General features: G+C 44.9%; 1 protein-coding gene across 11 annotated transcripts in view; it reads right to left on the reverse strand.

Moving 5' to 3' along the window:
- The window catches only part of LOC139405501 (tensin-1-like), a 253,258-nt gene that overhangs the window by 23,984 nt on the left and 211,939 nt on the right, over window positions 1-17,335 (reverse strand). For 5 of the 11 annotated variants that reach the window (XM_071147881.1, XM_071147878.1, XM_071147879.1 and 2 more), the window contains 3 exons: window positions 8,140-9,768; window positions 944-1,137; window positions 672-810 (listed from right to left, as the gene is read on the reverse strand). In XM_071147881.1, the coding sequence (XP_071003982.1) occupies window positions 672-810; window positions 944-1,137; window positions 8,140-9,768 (1,962 nt within the window). Of the gene's footprint in view, window positions 1-671; window positions 811-943; window positions 1,138-5,902; window positions 5,975-8,139; window positions 9,769-17,335 lie in introns of all 11 variants that reach the window. The other 6 variants (XM_071147875.1, XM_071147876.1, XM_071147885.1 and 3 more) reach the window with 3 other exon arrangements.

Genomic DNA, 17,335 nt, shown 5'->3' on the forward strand with positions numbered 1-17,335 from the left:
TGGAAGAGGTGTCTACTAAATGCATCAGAAGACTTGTGGAGTCCCAGGACATGTTGATCTGTGGATGGCAGCACATTTCCCATCACAATGAATTACTGCCTGGAAGGCAGGAGAGAAGTGGGATTCAGTCTGACAGGGTGACTCGGGTTTTTCTATGAGCTGAGGCAATGGCAAACAATGTGGCCTTATTAGGACTTATCCTGCCTTCACCACCTACTCAAATCTGTCTGAATGGGTTTGAAATTAATTTGGTCATGTGGGAAATGTAGTTAACTAGCCCTACATCTAAACAGTGTTGAATGGGAGATGCAGCCTATTCTTTTTTGAGATGAAGAGGAAAAATTTTATAATTGAATAATTAAAACCAACCAGATAAAGCTAGACTAATTCCACCCTGAAGTTATTGATCATAATATCAGTTGTATAGTTTCTACACTGTGGACCTGTACATACCTGAATGTAACATGTCATTCTCATGATGTCTTATAATAGTCTATACAGTTAGACTTTCAATGTTTTTCGTCATATAGGTCAAATGTAATGCTACTTCCTTCTGTAAGACATTTCTTTAGATGTTCACACCAAGGTAAACGCTGAACATCATTAAATATTCCCTATGGTAAAAGCCCTGAGTTCCACAGCGCACTCAGCCAGCCAGAGGGGAGACTTACACAGGTTGAAGTAAGGGGTTTGCGGCGAGACGGGGAAGGCAGGGGTATGGGGGAACAGCTCACCACCAACAGTGGGCGTGGGGCTGATTTGGCCTCCATCCAACTCCTCAAAGGCCTCTCTGTAGCTGTGGATGTGTCTCTGGAGGGAGGGAAAACACGGAGACACGCAAAAAAACACACATATATTAGTTTTCATTATGGCCATCACATCTCTGTAATCATAATGTGAGACACACTTGAGAAGGTTAGGCCTAGGAGCGGGAGAATTCTACCTCCTTGGGACGCCCCCCGGGATTCAGCGCTATGGTGTTGACGAACTCCGGGGAGACGCAACGAATAGGGGAGCGGACCGGGGGTTGGTAGGAAGAGCTTTCGTCGTGGCCGTTGATGCATTGTCTCTCACTAGTGGTGCGGTGATGGGGCGGGGCCGATGCCTCGTCCAATGACGTCCCACAAGACTGGACACCTGCCAAGATCATTCAGAGGTCACATTTAATCACAAATCACTCACATTGCACACAAGTGGTTTGTATAAAAAAAAAGTGTGTTTGCAAACAGACATCATTATCATGCAACTCTTCACTGCAAACCGGCAATGTTTCGAACAGCCATTTATCCACAGGAACGACATAATAGGCAAACAGCTACAAAGTAACCTGTTAGAAACGGCAAAGCTGACCTTTCAAAATGCTACTTGATGTTGAATACACGGGATCAGAACTTTCTCACTACAATCAGGCACTGTTTATAAGAGCTCTGGGGTTGTTCAGTTGGGAACAGTGAGGATCAATGTTCCCCTTGAAAGCCACAAGATTATCAGGAACTTGCTGGTACATCAGTGAAACAGTCTACATTTGTAATTGTTGTTATCTGGGTAATGCTCTGTGGCGGTTGCTAATGTTTTGGATGAACCTCAAAGGGTCCAGAAAGCTGATTTCAATGGGTGGGTTTGGAGGGAAGGAGAGAGAGCTGCCAGGGTAAAACAGGATTTGTGTAAGAGCGTTATCCTAATGTGTTAGTTACTGCATGGCCGGGTGAGGTACTGTAGGTGGTTTTGCTGAAAACAGGTAGTGACTATGGGAAGTGAACAGCCGGCTTTGCACGGCTATGTGCAGTTTTGGAAAGGAAAAAGGAGGGGGAAAAAGCTAAACAGGCACAATATGTGGAGGGAAGGTTTTTGGAGGGAACATTTAGAGGGAACTTGTTTTTGTTCATTCGTAACCATAGACGTTAGGTTAATGTAAAGATTCTACCTATTGTATGTTTGGTGTCAAATCCAGCTTTTCCTTAACATATGTTAAATGTTTCCCTGGGTTCTTCAAGTTTAAAGTAAATATTCTCTTTGAGAGTCACTGAAAATTGCGCATAAACACCTCCATTGCTTTTTTTGTTCAGGTATAATGCAATATACTCTGTAGCTAGCACTGACTGTCTGCAAACAAACTATCTGTCTGATTTGTGGATTCTTCTGGCCTGAAGTTCTGACATACCGTCCCGAAGATGGAAAAGCATGCAAACACACCCTAGTGAGAGAGTCGACTGTTATGGAAACCGTGAAAAATATTTACGAGCCCTAGCTCAGCCTCTGGCTGGATAAACCAGCCGATATATCCACAGGGGAAAAGTTAGCGATAGCATTAGCCTGCAGCTGTGGGAAACTAAGATGGTTATAGTTACTGTCAGAATAGATCTGGCCTCTTTGGTCATACACGAGTCAAACATTCCTTATGTGTTTGGGTACTCCAAGTCACATTCATGACTCTGAGGAGACATCTCCATATTCCACAACCTTAAACCGCATGTAAAAAAAACTACACAGGGGTTTTGAAGGTGGCATCAAAGGATGGCAGTCTTCTAAGGCCAACTAACATCCTGTCTGTCTAACGCACAACACTGTATACACATCAACAGAAATCTAGTATAACTACAGCCTTTTGTGCATATCCGATTCAAATCTGTTATTTTTGCTGCAGTATTAACAGCCAAAAAGCACATATATTACTAGCCACATTTCAAATCACCTTTGTGAAAAAAACTGACACAAATCTGATTAAGATTAATGGCCATCCGACTTGTGTCAAATCTGATGAATTTGCCCTCAAGTGGTTTTTAGACTTTTATTTGGCATATATTGTCGCTTGCGAGCTACTCTGTTGACAGTTTGTCAAGAGCATGTAGTAACTTACTAGCTCGTTAGTTGTTTATCCAACTTTCCAAATTAGTCATTTTTGGTTAGCCACATCAGTCATCTAGCTAGCTAGGTCACTGTTTAGCTTTTTAGCACATTCACTAATTTGTTCGTAATCTTATCCTTTTGAGTCTTTAAAAGTGTTCTTACACTATGATTTTGAACATTCAAAGCAACTGGGAAACATCCATGACAGGTATTGTTGTCACCTTATAACTTGCTACATAACTTCTGACTGATAATAAGCATGAGCACCACCACCAATCAGCCTACACCACTGCGCACACACCCGTCGTTACTATAACAAGTAGCATTGCCATGTCACCAAATGACTGTTGTCTGAACACACGCAAATCCTATTTGGTCACTTGTAGTTTGTAGTTTGGACAGTCAGTATTCCAAAACGGATTTGAAAAACAGAACTGGTTTGAGCATTAAGGCGTGCAGTGTGAACAAGGCTAAATTGAATTTTGTCGGAACCCAATTTTCTGCATACCTAAACAGTACCGTGACAAGATCTAAGAGTAGGATCTAAGAGTAGGATCTAAGAGTAGGATCTAAGAGTAGGATCTGAGAGTAGGATCTGAGAGTAGGATCTAAGAGTAGGATCTAAGAGTAGGATCTAAGAGTAGGATCTGAGAGTAGGATCTAAGAGTAGGCCTAAAAGGGCAAAACCTGCACACATGCCATTCATATGCCCATTTATTTACTCTTGATTTTCCTCCAATGGTGCAGCTTAAGTAGTGTCACATGTCCAGGCTGGGCTCAGATTTTGATTTGTGGATCGAGGAGGGGCATTGTTATATACATCTCAAGCACTGGTGTGTGAATAGTGTGTAGCTGGTAACCCCCCCTCCCAAACAGGCCTGGAATCACGGAAAACAGATGGACCCAGTATGCACAGCGGAGCCTGTCAAACACTGTGCCGTTGCCCTGGCGATGGCTAATAGCTTCCAGCTGTTACAGCGGAGATTCCCAGGATATATTTGGGGAATTGTCTTCTCCCCCTCCCCCTCGTTTCTCAACCATATAAACACATATATTGTATTGAATAAAATGGATCCAAGGCATAGGAAATGGGATAAAGTATTTTATGAAGACAGGACTAGCCCTCATCTCCCTACACCACGCTGGGAATATGCTCCTGTGAGGGACTATGTTATGGTGAGGAAGGGTTATCTGGGGTAAAATTAAGGGGAATTCCCTTCAAAGTAATGTATTGAATAGATTGCAAGCATATCTATGTACTTTATGTATCCAAATACACAAACAAAGTGTTTTTCTTCCTGTAGACCAGGTCGGACCCTATTCTGACAGCCTCAATTTGTCAGGGCAGGCTCTCTACAAGGTGTCGAAAGCATTCCACACAGATGCTGGCCCATGTCAACTCCAATGCATCCCACAGTTATGTCAAGTTGGCTGGATGTCCTTTGGGTGGTGGATCATTCTTGATACACACAGGAAACTGTTGAGCATGAGAAACCCAGCAGCTTTGCAGTTCTTGGTACAAAGGCACTTAAATATTTTGTTTTACCCATTCACCCTCTGAATGACACACCTACACAATCCATGTATGAATTGTCTCAAGGCTTAAAAATCCTTCTTTAACCTGTCTCCTCCCCTTCATCTACACTGATTGAAGTGGATGTAACAAGTGACCTCAATAAAGGATCATAGCTTTTCCCTGGATTCACCTGGTCAGTCTACCTCATAGAAAGAGTAGGTGTTCTTAATGTTTTGTATACTCAGTGTAAATAGAATGGATGTGGTCATTCATTACAGTCCTTGGACTCCCGGGGCTACTCTGACTTTGTGGAGTACAGTACAGTACTCTGTAGATCACTCCAGGCTCCTGAAAGAAAAGAACTGTGCATCCTATTCTACCTCTTCTAATGAACAGATAAGACCTTCACAATGTTTTCAAAAGGGAGTCTAAAGTAGCCGTCCCCATAGATTTAGTGCCCTTTGCTTGTGATGGAAATGTTAAAAACAGAAGATGGAAAGAGCAGCCTTGAAAGAGGCCAGTGTTTCCTGGCCTTGAGCATTGTTCCCTGGAGGTATGTTGTGACATGCGCTCTGCTGCGAGTCTCCACAGAGACACCTTTGTGCTTCCTCATTTCTTTCTCATAAAACTTAAATATTACCCAAATGCTTTTTTTTGTGTTGGGTCGATGCCTTAACCTTGAGAAATAAACATCAGACTGCTTCCTCCATCAAACAGAGATGAAGGACGGTGTATTGGAAAACTGGACATTAGATAACATTGACGTAGCAAGAGAGAGAGAGAGAGAGAGAGAGAGAGAGAGAGAGAGAGAGAGAGAGAGAGAGAGAGAGAGAGAGAGAGAGAGAGAAACAGAGCAAGAGAGAGAGAGAGAGAGAGAAACAGAGCAAGAGAGAGAGAGAGAGAGAGAGAGAGAGAGAGAAACAGAGCAAGAGAGACAGAGAGAGAGATAGAAACAGAGCAAGAGAGACAGAGAGAGAGAGAGATAGAGAGAGAGAGAGAAACAGAGCAAGAGAGACAGAGAGAGACAAGACAGAGAGAGACAGTGAGAGAGAGACAGAGAGAGAGAGAGAAACAGAGCAAGAGAGACAGAGAGAGAGACAAGACAGAGAGAGACAGTGAGCGAGAGACAAACAGAGCAAGAGAGACAGAGAGAGACAAGACAGAGAGAGACAGTGAGCGAGAGACAAACAGAGCAAGAGAGACAGAGAGAGACAAGACAGAGAGAGACAGTGAGCGAGAGACAAACAGAGCAAGAGAGACAGAGAGAGACAAGACAGAGATAGAGAGAGAGAGAGAAACAGAGCAAGAGAGACAGAGAGAGAGACAAGACAGAGAGAGACAGTGAGCGAGAGAGAAAGAAAGATAATGAGGAAAAAAAGAGAGTGAGGCAGAGACAGAAAGAAAGGGATACAACAGGAAGCAACAAATGCAAACAGCAAACTAGCAGGCAGTGCCATGGAAAAACAGTCAGCAAGGTTCATTTGGAAGAGGAGTCAGTGGCAGGGTAAAACAGGGGAGGAGAGGAGGAAGGGAACGAACCAGAGAGGGAGAGGGAGTGACGGTGCTCAGACTGAGGAGACGTGAGTCGGCGTTGCATTCGGGCCGAGTACTCTGGTTAGAGCAGGGGTATAATTGGAGTCGGCAGAAGAATGAGGAGGAGGAAGAGGATGAAGATGAGGGAGAATGAGGAGGATGAAGATGATGAAGAAGAGAGAGAATGAGGGATAGGTAGAGAGATGAAGAGATGGTTCACAGAAAGGAAAAATATAAGAAAAGTTATTTGCTAGTTTATAAAAACGTACAGAATTACAATCATAATTGCTCACAATATGACAGAAATGTCAAACATCTATGAGAGAAATTACTGGCATAATCATTGACTATTATGACATGATCAGTGACTATCATGACATGATCAGTGACTATCATGACATGACCAGTGACTATCATGACATGATCAGTGACTATCATGACATGACCAGTGAATATCAGTGAATATGTCAGTAATATTATAAAGCAATATTCTCTCCTATAGTTTGTTATTTTACAGTAATGTGTGTTGTGAATGCCCTATAAATAAAGTTTTATTAGATTTGTGTATAAAACCACCATAGTACTATCTCTGTTTGGCCATATGGGCCAGACAGTGGGGTGGCAGGGAGCCTAGTGGTTACAGCGTTGGAATAGTAACCGAAAGGTTGCTGGATCAAATCCCTGAGCTGACAAGGTAAAAATCTGTCGTTCTACCCCTAAACAAGGCAGTTCGCCAGTAGGTCATCGCTGTAAATAAGAATATGTTCTTAACTGACTTGCCTGGTTAAATAAATAAAATAGTTATATCACTGTCCGGCCATAGTGGTGGTTATTGTGTATAAAAGCATTATCGCTGTCCGGTCATAATGGTGCTTATTGTGTATAAAAGCATTATCACTGTCCGGTCATAATGGTGCTTATTGTGTATAAAAGCATTATCGCTGTCCGGTCATGATGGTGCTTATTGTGTATAAAAGCATTATCGCTGTCCGGTCATAATGGTGCTTATTGTGTATAAAAGCATTATCGCTGTCTGGTCATAATGGTGCTTATTGTGTATAAAAGCATTATCACTGTCCGGTCATAATGGTGCTTATTGTGTATAAAAGCATTATCACTGTCCGGTCATAATGGTGCTTATTGTGTATAAAAGCATTATCACTGTCCAGCCATAATGCTATTTCACCGAAACTCATCATTTCAGAATCAAGAAGATGCATTAATGCTTTCTATTCTATTCAACTCCATTATTGTAACAGTCCCTGTCTTACAGTTGAATCAGAGCTGTCCCTTCACAGCTTAGCAATACGTTTGTTTCCATATCACTAGTCTGTTGGCTTTATGGCAGGTTGCCACACTGTAGAACTGTGTTTGGTTAAGCCAGCGAACTTGCCTGTGAGCATGTGCGATGACTGATGAGCTCACTGCTAACGCAGACTGTCATGAGATGCGATTAGCTGAAATATGCACTTTGGAAAGCTTGTCAAGCGGCACAACTGCCATGTATGTAAGGTACATGGGTTGTTCTCCTGGAAAAGGGTTGGCCACCCAGGCAGAATACATTCAAATGGTCTCATAATGTCATTAACAGTTTACCCTTGTGTTTGTTGGCATAGTTCTGCATCACTATTAAAAACTATTTCAGTGAGGCTTATTAAGAGCCGTAGCATTGTGAGGTCACAATGGCTTCATTGTGACCTCACTCACGGGGCTTATATCAATACCAACGACGGTGCATCAAGCTGTCAAGCTGACCTCCCATTGGATATTCTGAGGGTTGCTCTGGTGTTTTTACAGATAGATGTTTTCTGTTCATCGCTTTGTGAGGTAAAAAAATTAAATTAAATAAAAAACTGTAAAGGAAAGAATGTGTCATAAGTGCTCAGTTTCAGGAGAAAACTATTACCATGTTCTCTGTTAGCGTCTCATACATATTCATGAACGTTTTTTGTTTCTCTCTTTTAATACCCTAATGTGTCCTCGACTTGAATATCACTTCCTGTTTCCTTTGTTTATGAAATCACACCCAATGTGTCCTCAACTTGAATATCACCTCCCTGTTTCCTTTGTTTATGAAATCACACCTACTGTGTCCTCGACTTGAATATCACTTCCTGTTTCCTTTGTTTATGAAATCCTACCTACTGTGTCCTCGACTTGAATATCAACCCCCTGTTTCCTTAGTTTATGAAATCACACCTAATGTATATGCCAATGACAACACATGAGTTCTGCAGTCTTACCTGACACACGCTGGGCTACTAGGCCCTCCATGTTGAACGCTTCATCAGGCTCTGCATCTCTGGGATTGGGTGTTGAGAACGTGGCACTGGGGCTCTGTTGGGGCTCCCGGAGCTCAGAGGACAGGGACGGGTACGCGATGCTGGGGGGGTACACGTTGATGGGTTTCAGCTGCAGCTGGCCCACGCTACTGGGGACCTGGGTGGGAGAGCTGGTTCTGGCTGCCCCTTGGCTAGAAGGTTCAGTGGGGAAGCCAGGGATGGGGGCTACAGAGGGACCAGGGTGGTAGATGGCTGTTGGTCTCTGGATGGCAGAGGGCTCTGGAGACGTGGACGGCTGGAAAGGGGAGGACCTCAGCATGACCTGAGCTAGGCTGGGTGCAGGGCTTCCTGAGATAGCTGAGTCAGCCTGGTAGGAGGGCCTGGCCAGGGACTGGGAAAAGGATGGTTGTGTGGTCACCACCTCCTTGTTATCTCCCGGGGCACTCTGGGACTTCGGCACTTTCCCCAACAGGCGTCCGGGGTCCAGGTCCAGCATCAGCAGGTTGAGCGCCTCAATGGACTGCTCAATCTCCTGCTGTGAGGCAGTCTGCTGGTGGGGGAAGTGGGGCATGCTGTGGTGGCTCTGTAGAGGAATGGAGGGTGGAGGAGAGCCAAAATACACCCCGTCCATCACCGGCTCTTCTGGGACGCCATATTGCTGCCACACGTTGAGCCCACGTTGGACGGCGTTACGACTGCTGGTGTTGCGTGCTGGCGCTCGAGGGAGGGGATTCTGGTCTGCACCGAATGACTGTGAGCAATACAGGTTTCCATTCTGGCTGATAATGTAATCGCTCGCAGGGGGAACTGACTCACCTGTCCCATCCTGAGCTGAGCAGAGGCTTCGCACTAAGGTGACGGGAACCTGGTCAGCTACATCATGTGAGCCTATTGCGACATTGATGACAATGTTTTCCGGGGGCCTGTCTGGGATGCTCCTCTCTAGATAGGGGACCTTGTCATGCCCGTTGATAACCGTCTCAGCCTGGTAGTAGAGGTCTGCTGGCGTGGCTCTCCCTTCCACGGATGACAGAGTGCCCAAGCTATCCATGCTGTTACCTTCCTGGCTGGTGGGCAGTTCCACCTCGTCATCCAGAATATCTGTTTCTCTGTCCATGCTGCTGTTGTGGCCATTCACATGAACTTGGGCGGGCACCAGGTGTAGTATTCCCCCTTCCCCTAGTCCTATCCCCATCCCTCCGCCCGATGGAGAGGACAGGTAGTCCTGGCAATGCATGGGGGCCTCCAGGCCACTGAGCAGCTGCTCCAGCTCCTGCTTCTCCTGGGGACTGATGAGCTGGACGGCCAGGACCGTGCCCGAGACTGGGGCCTCTTCCTGGGCCGCTGGCGGCTGGCTCACTGGTGGGGCTGCTGCTGCTGGGGCTGGCTCATCAGTGCGGTCGGTCTTGATGGAGGCGGTGGAGTTGCCTGAGTCGCTGCTCACCGACAGGGCGTGGTCAACCGTGGGTAGGACGTGTTCGGTGGCGGTGGGCAGGAGGTCGTTGGCAGTGACCGCATCCTCGATGGACTCCTTCTTGCGGACTTTAGCATAGGGGCTGCCGTCCAGAGGGCCCTGGGTGTGTATGACGTCTGGGGAGAGAAAGACATGGAGAGAGAGAGGGTGGTTACAAAGAGATGGAGAAGACCGCACAGTAGTTTTTATTAAAAAACATATTTAACCTTTATTTAACTTGGCAAGTCAATTGAGAACAAATTCTTATTTACAATGATGGCCTGGCCTCCTGCAGGGGGAGGGGCTGGGAATAAAAATACAACTATAGGACAAAACACACATCACAGCAAGACAGACACGACAACACTACATAAAGAGAGACCTAAGACAACAACATAGCATGCCAGCAAAACATGACAACACAGCACATGATAACAACATGGTAGCAGAACAAACATGGTACAAATATGATTGGGTACAGACAACAGCACAAAGGGCAAGATGGTAGAGACAAGCAGCCACAACTGTCAGAAAGAGTGTCCATGATTGAATCTTTGAATGTAGAGATAAAACTATCCGGTGTTTTCTGCAGCTCGTTCCAGTCGCTAGCTGCAGTGAACTGAAAAGAGAATCAACCCAGGGATGTGGATACCTTTATCGGAATGTGACTGGCAGAACAGGTGTTGTTTATGGATGATGGAGGGTTGCGTTATATCATGTATAATGGTAAAAATGTAACGTACTGTATATTATTCAAACGTTTTTGGACATATAGTCAATCTTTTTGGTATCGTGAATATCATTTTTTTTCAGCAAAACAGACCTGTAATACTGATAAAGCAACTAAGTCCAGTAGAATTGACTAAAACAGAACGTTTCAAGAGGGAGCAGAAGAGAAGGGAAATGTAATTTCTCAGTGTGAAAGCGATGCCAAGGCAGCTGCTGTTAAACTGGGTACTGGCCCACTTCTGCCTATTTTACCAGCCTCTCTCTGACAGTAAATAAGAATGGGTCTGTGGTATGCAGTGTGGAAAAAGGGCTGAAATGCCAAAAGCCTGGCTTGCACTTTATCAAGCCAATACCACTCATTTCCACCACCTGAAAAGCATTGGCCTTTAAGAAAAGAGTGAGCGAGAATGTTTTATGTGTTTGTATACAGAGTATGCTGTGTATGATCTATGTATCACACGGTTCTGATGGAAAAAAACTAGACTGACTGTACGCTGACGATTGATGTACAGTTTGTGGACACCCCTTCAAATTAGTGGATACCTGACAGGTGTATAAAATTGAGCACACAGCCATGCAATCTCTATAGACAAACATTGGCAGTAGAATGGCCCGCACTGAAGAGCACAGTGACATTCAACGTGGTAAAATTTCTGCCCTGCTAGAGATGCCCCGGTCAACTGTAAGTGCTGTTACTGTGAAGTGGAAATGTCTAGGAGCAACAAGAGCTGAGCCACGAAGTGGTAGGCCACACAAGCTCAAAGAACGGAACCGCAGAGTGCTGAAATGCATAAACATAGTCTGTCCTCGGTTGCAACACTCACTACCTAGTTCTAAACTGCCTCTGGAAGCAACATCAGCACAAAAACTGTTTGTAGGGAGCTTCATGAAATGGGGTTCCATGGCCGAGGAGCCGCACACAAGCCTAAGATCAGCGTGCACAATGCCAAGCGTCGGCTGGAGTGATGTAAAGCTCGCCGCCATTGGACTCTGGAGCAGTGGAAACACTTTCTCTGGAGTGATGAGTCAACATTCACCTTCTGGCAGTCAGATGGACAAATCTGGGTTTGGCGGATGCCATGAGAACGCTACGTGCCCCAATGCATAGTGCCAACTGTAAAGTTTGGTGGAGGAGGAAAAATGGTCTGGGGCTGTTTTTCATGGTTCGGGCTAGGCCCCTTAGTTCCAGTGAACGGAAATCTTAAAGCTACAGCATACAGTGACATTCTAGACAATTTTGTGCTTCCAACTTTGTTGCAAAAGTTTGGGGGAAGGTCTTTCCAATTTCAGCATGAGAATGCAGCATGAACAAAGCAAGGTCTATACAGAATTGGTTTGTCGAGATCGGTGTGGAAGAACTTGACTGGCCTGCACAGAGCCCAGACCTCAATCCCACCGAACACCTCTGGGATGAATTGGAGCATCGACTGCGAGCCAGGCCTAATCGCCCCAACATCAGTGCCAGACCTTACTAATGCTCTTGTGGCTGAATGGAAGCAAGTCCCCACAGCAATGTTCCAACATCTAGTGGAATACCTTCCCAGAAGAGTGGAGGCTGTTATAGCAGCAAAGGGAAGGACCAACTTCATATTAATTCCCATGATTTTGGAATGAGATATTTGACGACCAGGTGTCCACATACTTTTGTGTATTTTCTAAAATGAGCTCAGAGCAAAGTCATTTGTTATTGGTACATCATCCTGGCACAGAACTACACTTAAACATTCACCCACACACGCACGAGCCATGGTGGACAAACTGCCTCGCTAAGGAAGCCCTGAAGGCATTTCCTGTCCTCTTGGAATAGAAGAACAACGTTTACTACACATAGACCAAAAGCAGACAGAAAAAGACAGACAATTATAAATCACAACTACACCAATTACACCTTTCACTATTGTGAAAATGGACAAACGCACAAGAATGCACACGTACATACACACGTACGCAGGCGCGCACACACACACACACACACACACACACACGCACACACACACACACACACACACACACACACACACACACACACACACACACACACACACACACACACACACACACACACACACACACACACACACACACACACACACACACACACACACACACACACACACACACAACACACACACACAGTATTCCCACATCATCATTGTGGTCGGGTCATGTCAAGGGGAATGATGACCCCCTAAAAGCACCAGTGCCAAGCTGCTCTTCCTGTAACGACCACTTAGCAGCTGGCCTTTAAACTGCCGCTCACGCTCACGTTGGAAACCGCAATAACCACAGTGCCATACACATTTATATATTTAGCCACTCCTGGAGGAGGATAACGGATGTTGAATGAGGAATGCTTCTTATTACAATATAACCTTAAAAAGCAGCACATTTCGGCATTACAGTCTCCACCAGAGGGCATGAAGTGAGCATTGACAAAAATATACTGTCTGTAACATATACTGTATATCTAAAATATACTATATATATATGAAAGAAACTGTATATCAAAGATACTGTATATAAAATACACTGTATATATATGAAAGATACTGTATATCAAAGATACTGTATGTCAGATACTGTATATAAAATAGCCATCTGATTAAGCGTCAAACTCCTCACCCCACACAGTTCCCATGAAGCTGTACAGTAAATCAAAGCATGTTTGAAACAGCAGTGTGTGTTGTGCTGCATGTGTGTTGTGAGTGTTGTGTGTGTTGTGTGTGTTGTATTGCGTGTGTGTTGTGTGTGTTGTGTGCGTGTTGCATGTGTGTCTTCTGTGTGTATCTTCTGGGTGTGTCTTCTGTGTGGGTGAGTGTGCGTGTGTGTGTGTGTTTGTGTCCGTGCGTGTAAGTGTGTGCGTGTGTGTGTGTCCGTGTGTGTGTGTGTGTGTGCGCGCGCGTGTGTGTTTGTGTCCGTGTGTGTGTGTGTGTGTGTGTGCGCGCGTGTGTGCGTGCGTGCATGCGTGTGTGTGTGTGTGTGTGTGTGTGCGCGTGTGTGTGCGTGTGTGTGTGCGTGCATGTGTGTGTGCGTGTGCGTGCTGACCCTGAATCAGTGGTTAAGGGCAACTTATAGCTAGCTACTCCTGTGACATGATCTTTGACCCTGTGACCTTTGGAGCCATTTCCTGCCAGCTGCCAAAGGTCACCTAATGAGGTCCACGATGCCCTTGTTTGACATTTGAATCTATCTGTGGGTTGACCCAGCCCTCTCTGCAGGGTTACCCAGCCCTCTCTGCAGGGTCACCAAGCCCTCTCTGCAGTGTACCCAGCGCTCTCTTCAGGGTCACCAAGCCCTCTCTGCAGTGTACCCAGCCCTCTCTGCAGGGTCACCAAGCCCTCTCTGCAGTGTACCCAGCCCTCGCTGCAGGGTCACCAAGCCCTCTCTGCAGTGTACCCAGCCCTCTCTGCAGGGTCACCAAGCCCTCTCTGCAGGGTCACCCAGCCCTCTCTTCAGGGTCACCAAGCCCTCTCTGCAGGGTCACCAAGCCCTCTCTGCAGTGTACCCAGCCCTCTCTGCAAAGTTATCCAGCCCTCTCTGCAGGGTCACCAAGCCCTCTCTGCAGGGTCACCAAGCCCTCTCTGCAGTGTACCCAGCTCTCTCTGCAGGGTCACCAAGTCCTCTCTGCAGTGTACCCAGCCCTCTCTCTAGGGTCACCAAGCCCTCTCCGCAGTGTACCCAGCCCTCTCTGCAAGGTTACCCAGCCCTCTCTGCAGCGTTACCTGATCAGACCAAAGGTGAGGATACAACAGTTTAACTGACAGAAGATTGAATCCAAACATTGCACTGTTGATATTATATGCATTTTACAGTTACTGTACTTTTCACAGCATTTGTCAATAACGAAATCTAAAAATAGTCTGGCTACATTTAGTAACATAATAAGAATACTCCTTGACATTTCAGACTAATTACAAGATAAGAACAAATTATTACAAGGCTTTGACTGAGAGGTCTAACTGGTGTCTCCAAGTGGCAACACGCCTCTCCAAACTGTACACAGTTTCCTAAGAAATGTCAATGAACTTTTATAACTCAAGGATAAAGCTTTCTACTGTAAAGTGCTTTTTTGAGCTCTCCTAGCTTTGCCATTGAGGACCTGAAGCAAGCACACTTGTAGTTTTTTTGTTTGGAACACAGCCCTGCGTCCCCACCCTCACACAATTACTGTTGTTGTTTACGCAATCCAAAAACATTCAATTATAAGTCCAAATCTGGGTCAGGTGGTTATCATTTGAAAGTATATTCTATTGCCAACATGACTAGCTAAGTTATAAAATACGATATTACAGAGTTAGGTTTTCAGAGGGCACTTCGGACAAACATATTGTGACTTTGGTGTGCATAGAATGAAGTGCATTCAAGTGCGTGTTGCAAGGCAAATCTTCTTCACAATACGACAAACGTGAGCTCATTCTGTTCTGGACAACGTGGAGAAAAACTCATGTCATTCTTGTAACTGTGGATCAAACATAGCGATAATAAACGTTGATACCGTTTTCAAATATGGAAATGTGAGGTGAACATTGACTCATGGGTGTGTGGTTTGCTTGTATGAGATCAAAGCAATATTTATTAGAATCCTTAACGTCTCATCTTTCACAACACATCGACTCCTTTTGATTTACAGCATTTACCTCAGAAAACAAAACATTTGCAAAAGTTGCCCAATTTGTGCGTGCAGTGCCCAAATTCAGATTAGCTGTCAGTCAAAATCCATTCAGAGCTGTGATGTGCCAGGACTTCCTTTAACCTTATGGGGATAGAAAAAGAAGGCACGCACCATGTCCGATATAGAGTTGAAATGTATTCAATTTTGAGTTTGCATATCAATATTACACTTTATATACATCACAGAAGATCGAAATATAACAAAACTGTTTAGCACAAAAACACCGGATTTTCGGCAGTATTTAAATGTGTATTTATTTATTAATTATGAAAATATAAAAATATGAATAACATTCCACTCATGAGGCCACTAGGTCATTTGACTGCAGGAAAGGTCTACAGTCCAGGATTTCCTTTAAATATCAACATTGCTTGAAAAAGTGAGCCTTTCCGTCATTGTCTAATCTGGCCTCCGTCGCCCCGGACAACCCCACCCAGCTTCCTTTACTGAGAGTCTGGAAGGTTCCAGAGAAATAAGCAAAGACACTACAGAGATTACACATCTTCTACCCTACAAAGACACATCTCTACCCTACAAAGACACTTCAGAGACTACACATATTCTACCCTACAAAGATACTTCAGAGACTACACATATTCTACCCTACAAAGACACTTCAGAGACTACACATCTTCTACCCTACAAAGACACTTCAGAGACTACACATATTCTACCCTACAAAGACACTTCAGAGACTACACATCTTCTACCCTACAAAGACACTTCAGAGACTACACATCTTCTACCCTACAAAGACACTTCAGAGACTACACATCTTCTACCCTACAAAGACACTTCAGAGACTACACATCTTCTACCCTACAAAGACACTTCAGAGACTACACATATTCTACCCTACAAAGATACTTCAGAGACTACACATCTTCTACCCTACAAAGATACTCCAGAGATCCAAATGTGACACAACCGGCAACAGATCCATATGTAATCCATAACAGGCATCAGATAGTAAATCAACGGTTGCAGCTCAATAAAGCATCACTGAATAACCCGTATTAATAGCGAAGACACACATGGCAAAGAACTTGAGAACAAAATTACTTTTACGTTTTGGATCTTACTTTCAGTGGGTTTGGAGCTTACACAGTAGAAGGTATTCAAAAAGCACAAAACAGATAGCGTGAAAGGAGCTCCCCTACCTGTGTGAAAACAGCAGTTGGTATAGTCCAGAGGAATCTGAGAAAAGCCCAGGTGCTACCCCAAAGCGGAACCCCCGGAGTGCAGCATTGCGGAGCTGAATAGGGGGGGGGGGAGTTCACTTGGCTCAGGAGGCTAATTGTATTGTGAGAGCTGCTGCTGCTGTTGTTGTGGACTAGTGGTGAATAGCTGCCTGTCTGAGCTACTCTGAGTAAGCTCCTGCTCTTAAGTCCTGTGAACTCTCACAACAGTCTCTGTGTGTCGGTGTATGTGTGGGGAGACAGTCAGCCGCACACACCACGGTATGCGTTTGACTGAGTGACATCACCCTTCGCTCTCCCTCTGTTTCCTTCTCTCTAGCACACAAATGCATGTTCGCACAGACACAAGGAACAACCAAATCATACTCAACACACACACTACACAGCCTCCACCTCTCACCCACCCATGAAAATTAGCCACTTTTACTGTTGTAACTAGGTTCAATGTCTGACATTTTACTAGCTATCAGAGTTAACGCTAGGGAATAGAAACAAGCTGTTACTGTGAAAGGAAAAACCACACCCTGAATTGGGGAAAGACGAAGAAGGAAAAAGAATGAGAGAGAGAGAGAGAGAGAGAGAGAGAGAGAGAGAGAGAGAGAGAGAGAGAGAGAGAGAGAGAGAGAGAGAGAGAGAGAGAGAGAGAGAGAGAGAGAGAGAGAGAGAGAGAGAGAGAGAGAGAGAGAGAGAGGTGATCAGTCCCTGGATGGGAGATCAGATGCTGATGGAAGTGGTGTTGGAGGGCCAGTAGGAGGCACTCCATCCTCTGATCTAAAAAAAATATCCTAATTCCCCAGGGTAGTGATTGGGGACATTGCCTTGTGTAGGGTGCTGTCTTTCAGATGGGATGTGAAACAGGTGCCCTGAATCTCTGTGGTCACTAAAGATCCCATGGCACTTATCATAACTAACTAAATTCCCAATATGGCCCTCAAACCATCATGGTCACCTAATCATCCCCAGCTTACAATTGGCTCATTCATCCCCCCTCTTCTCTCACCTGTAACTATTTGCCAGGTTGTTTGGTGTAAATGAGAATGTGTTTTCAGTCAACTTACTCCAAAATCTAAAGGTTTTATATTAACTAAAAATGTTGTTTGGGAT

The sequence above is a fragment of the Oncorhynchus clarkii genome, chromosome 3 (assembly GCF_045791955.1).
Source record: "Oncorhynchus clarkii lewisi isolate Uvic-CL-2024 chromosome 3, UVic_Ocla_1.0, whole genome shotgun sequence".
Lineage (NCBI taxonomy): Eukaryota > Metazoa > Chordata > Actinopteri > Salmoniformes > Salmonidae > Oncorhynchus > Oncorhynchus clarkii.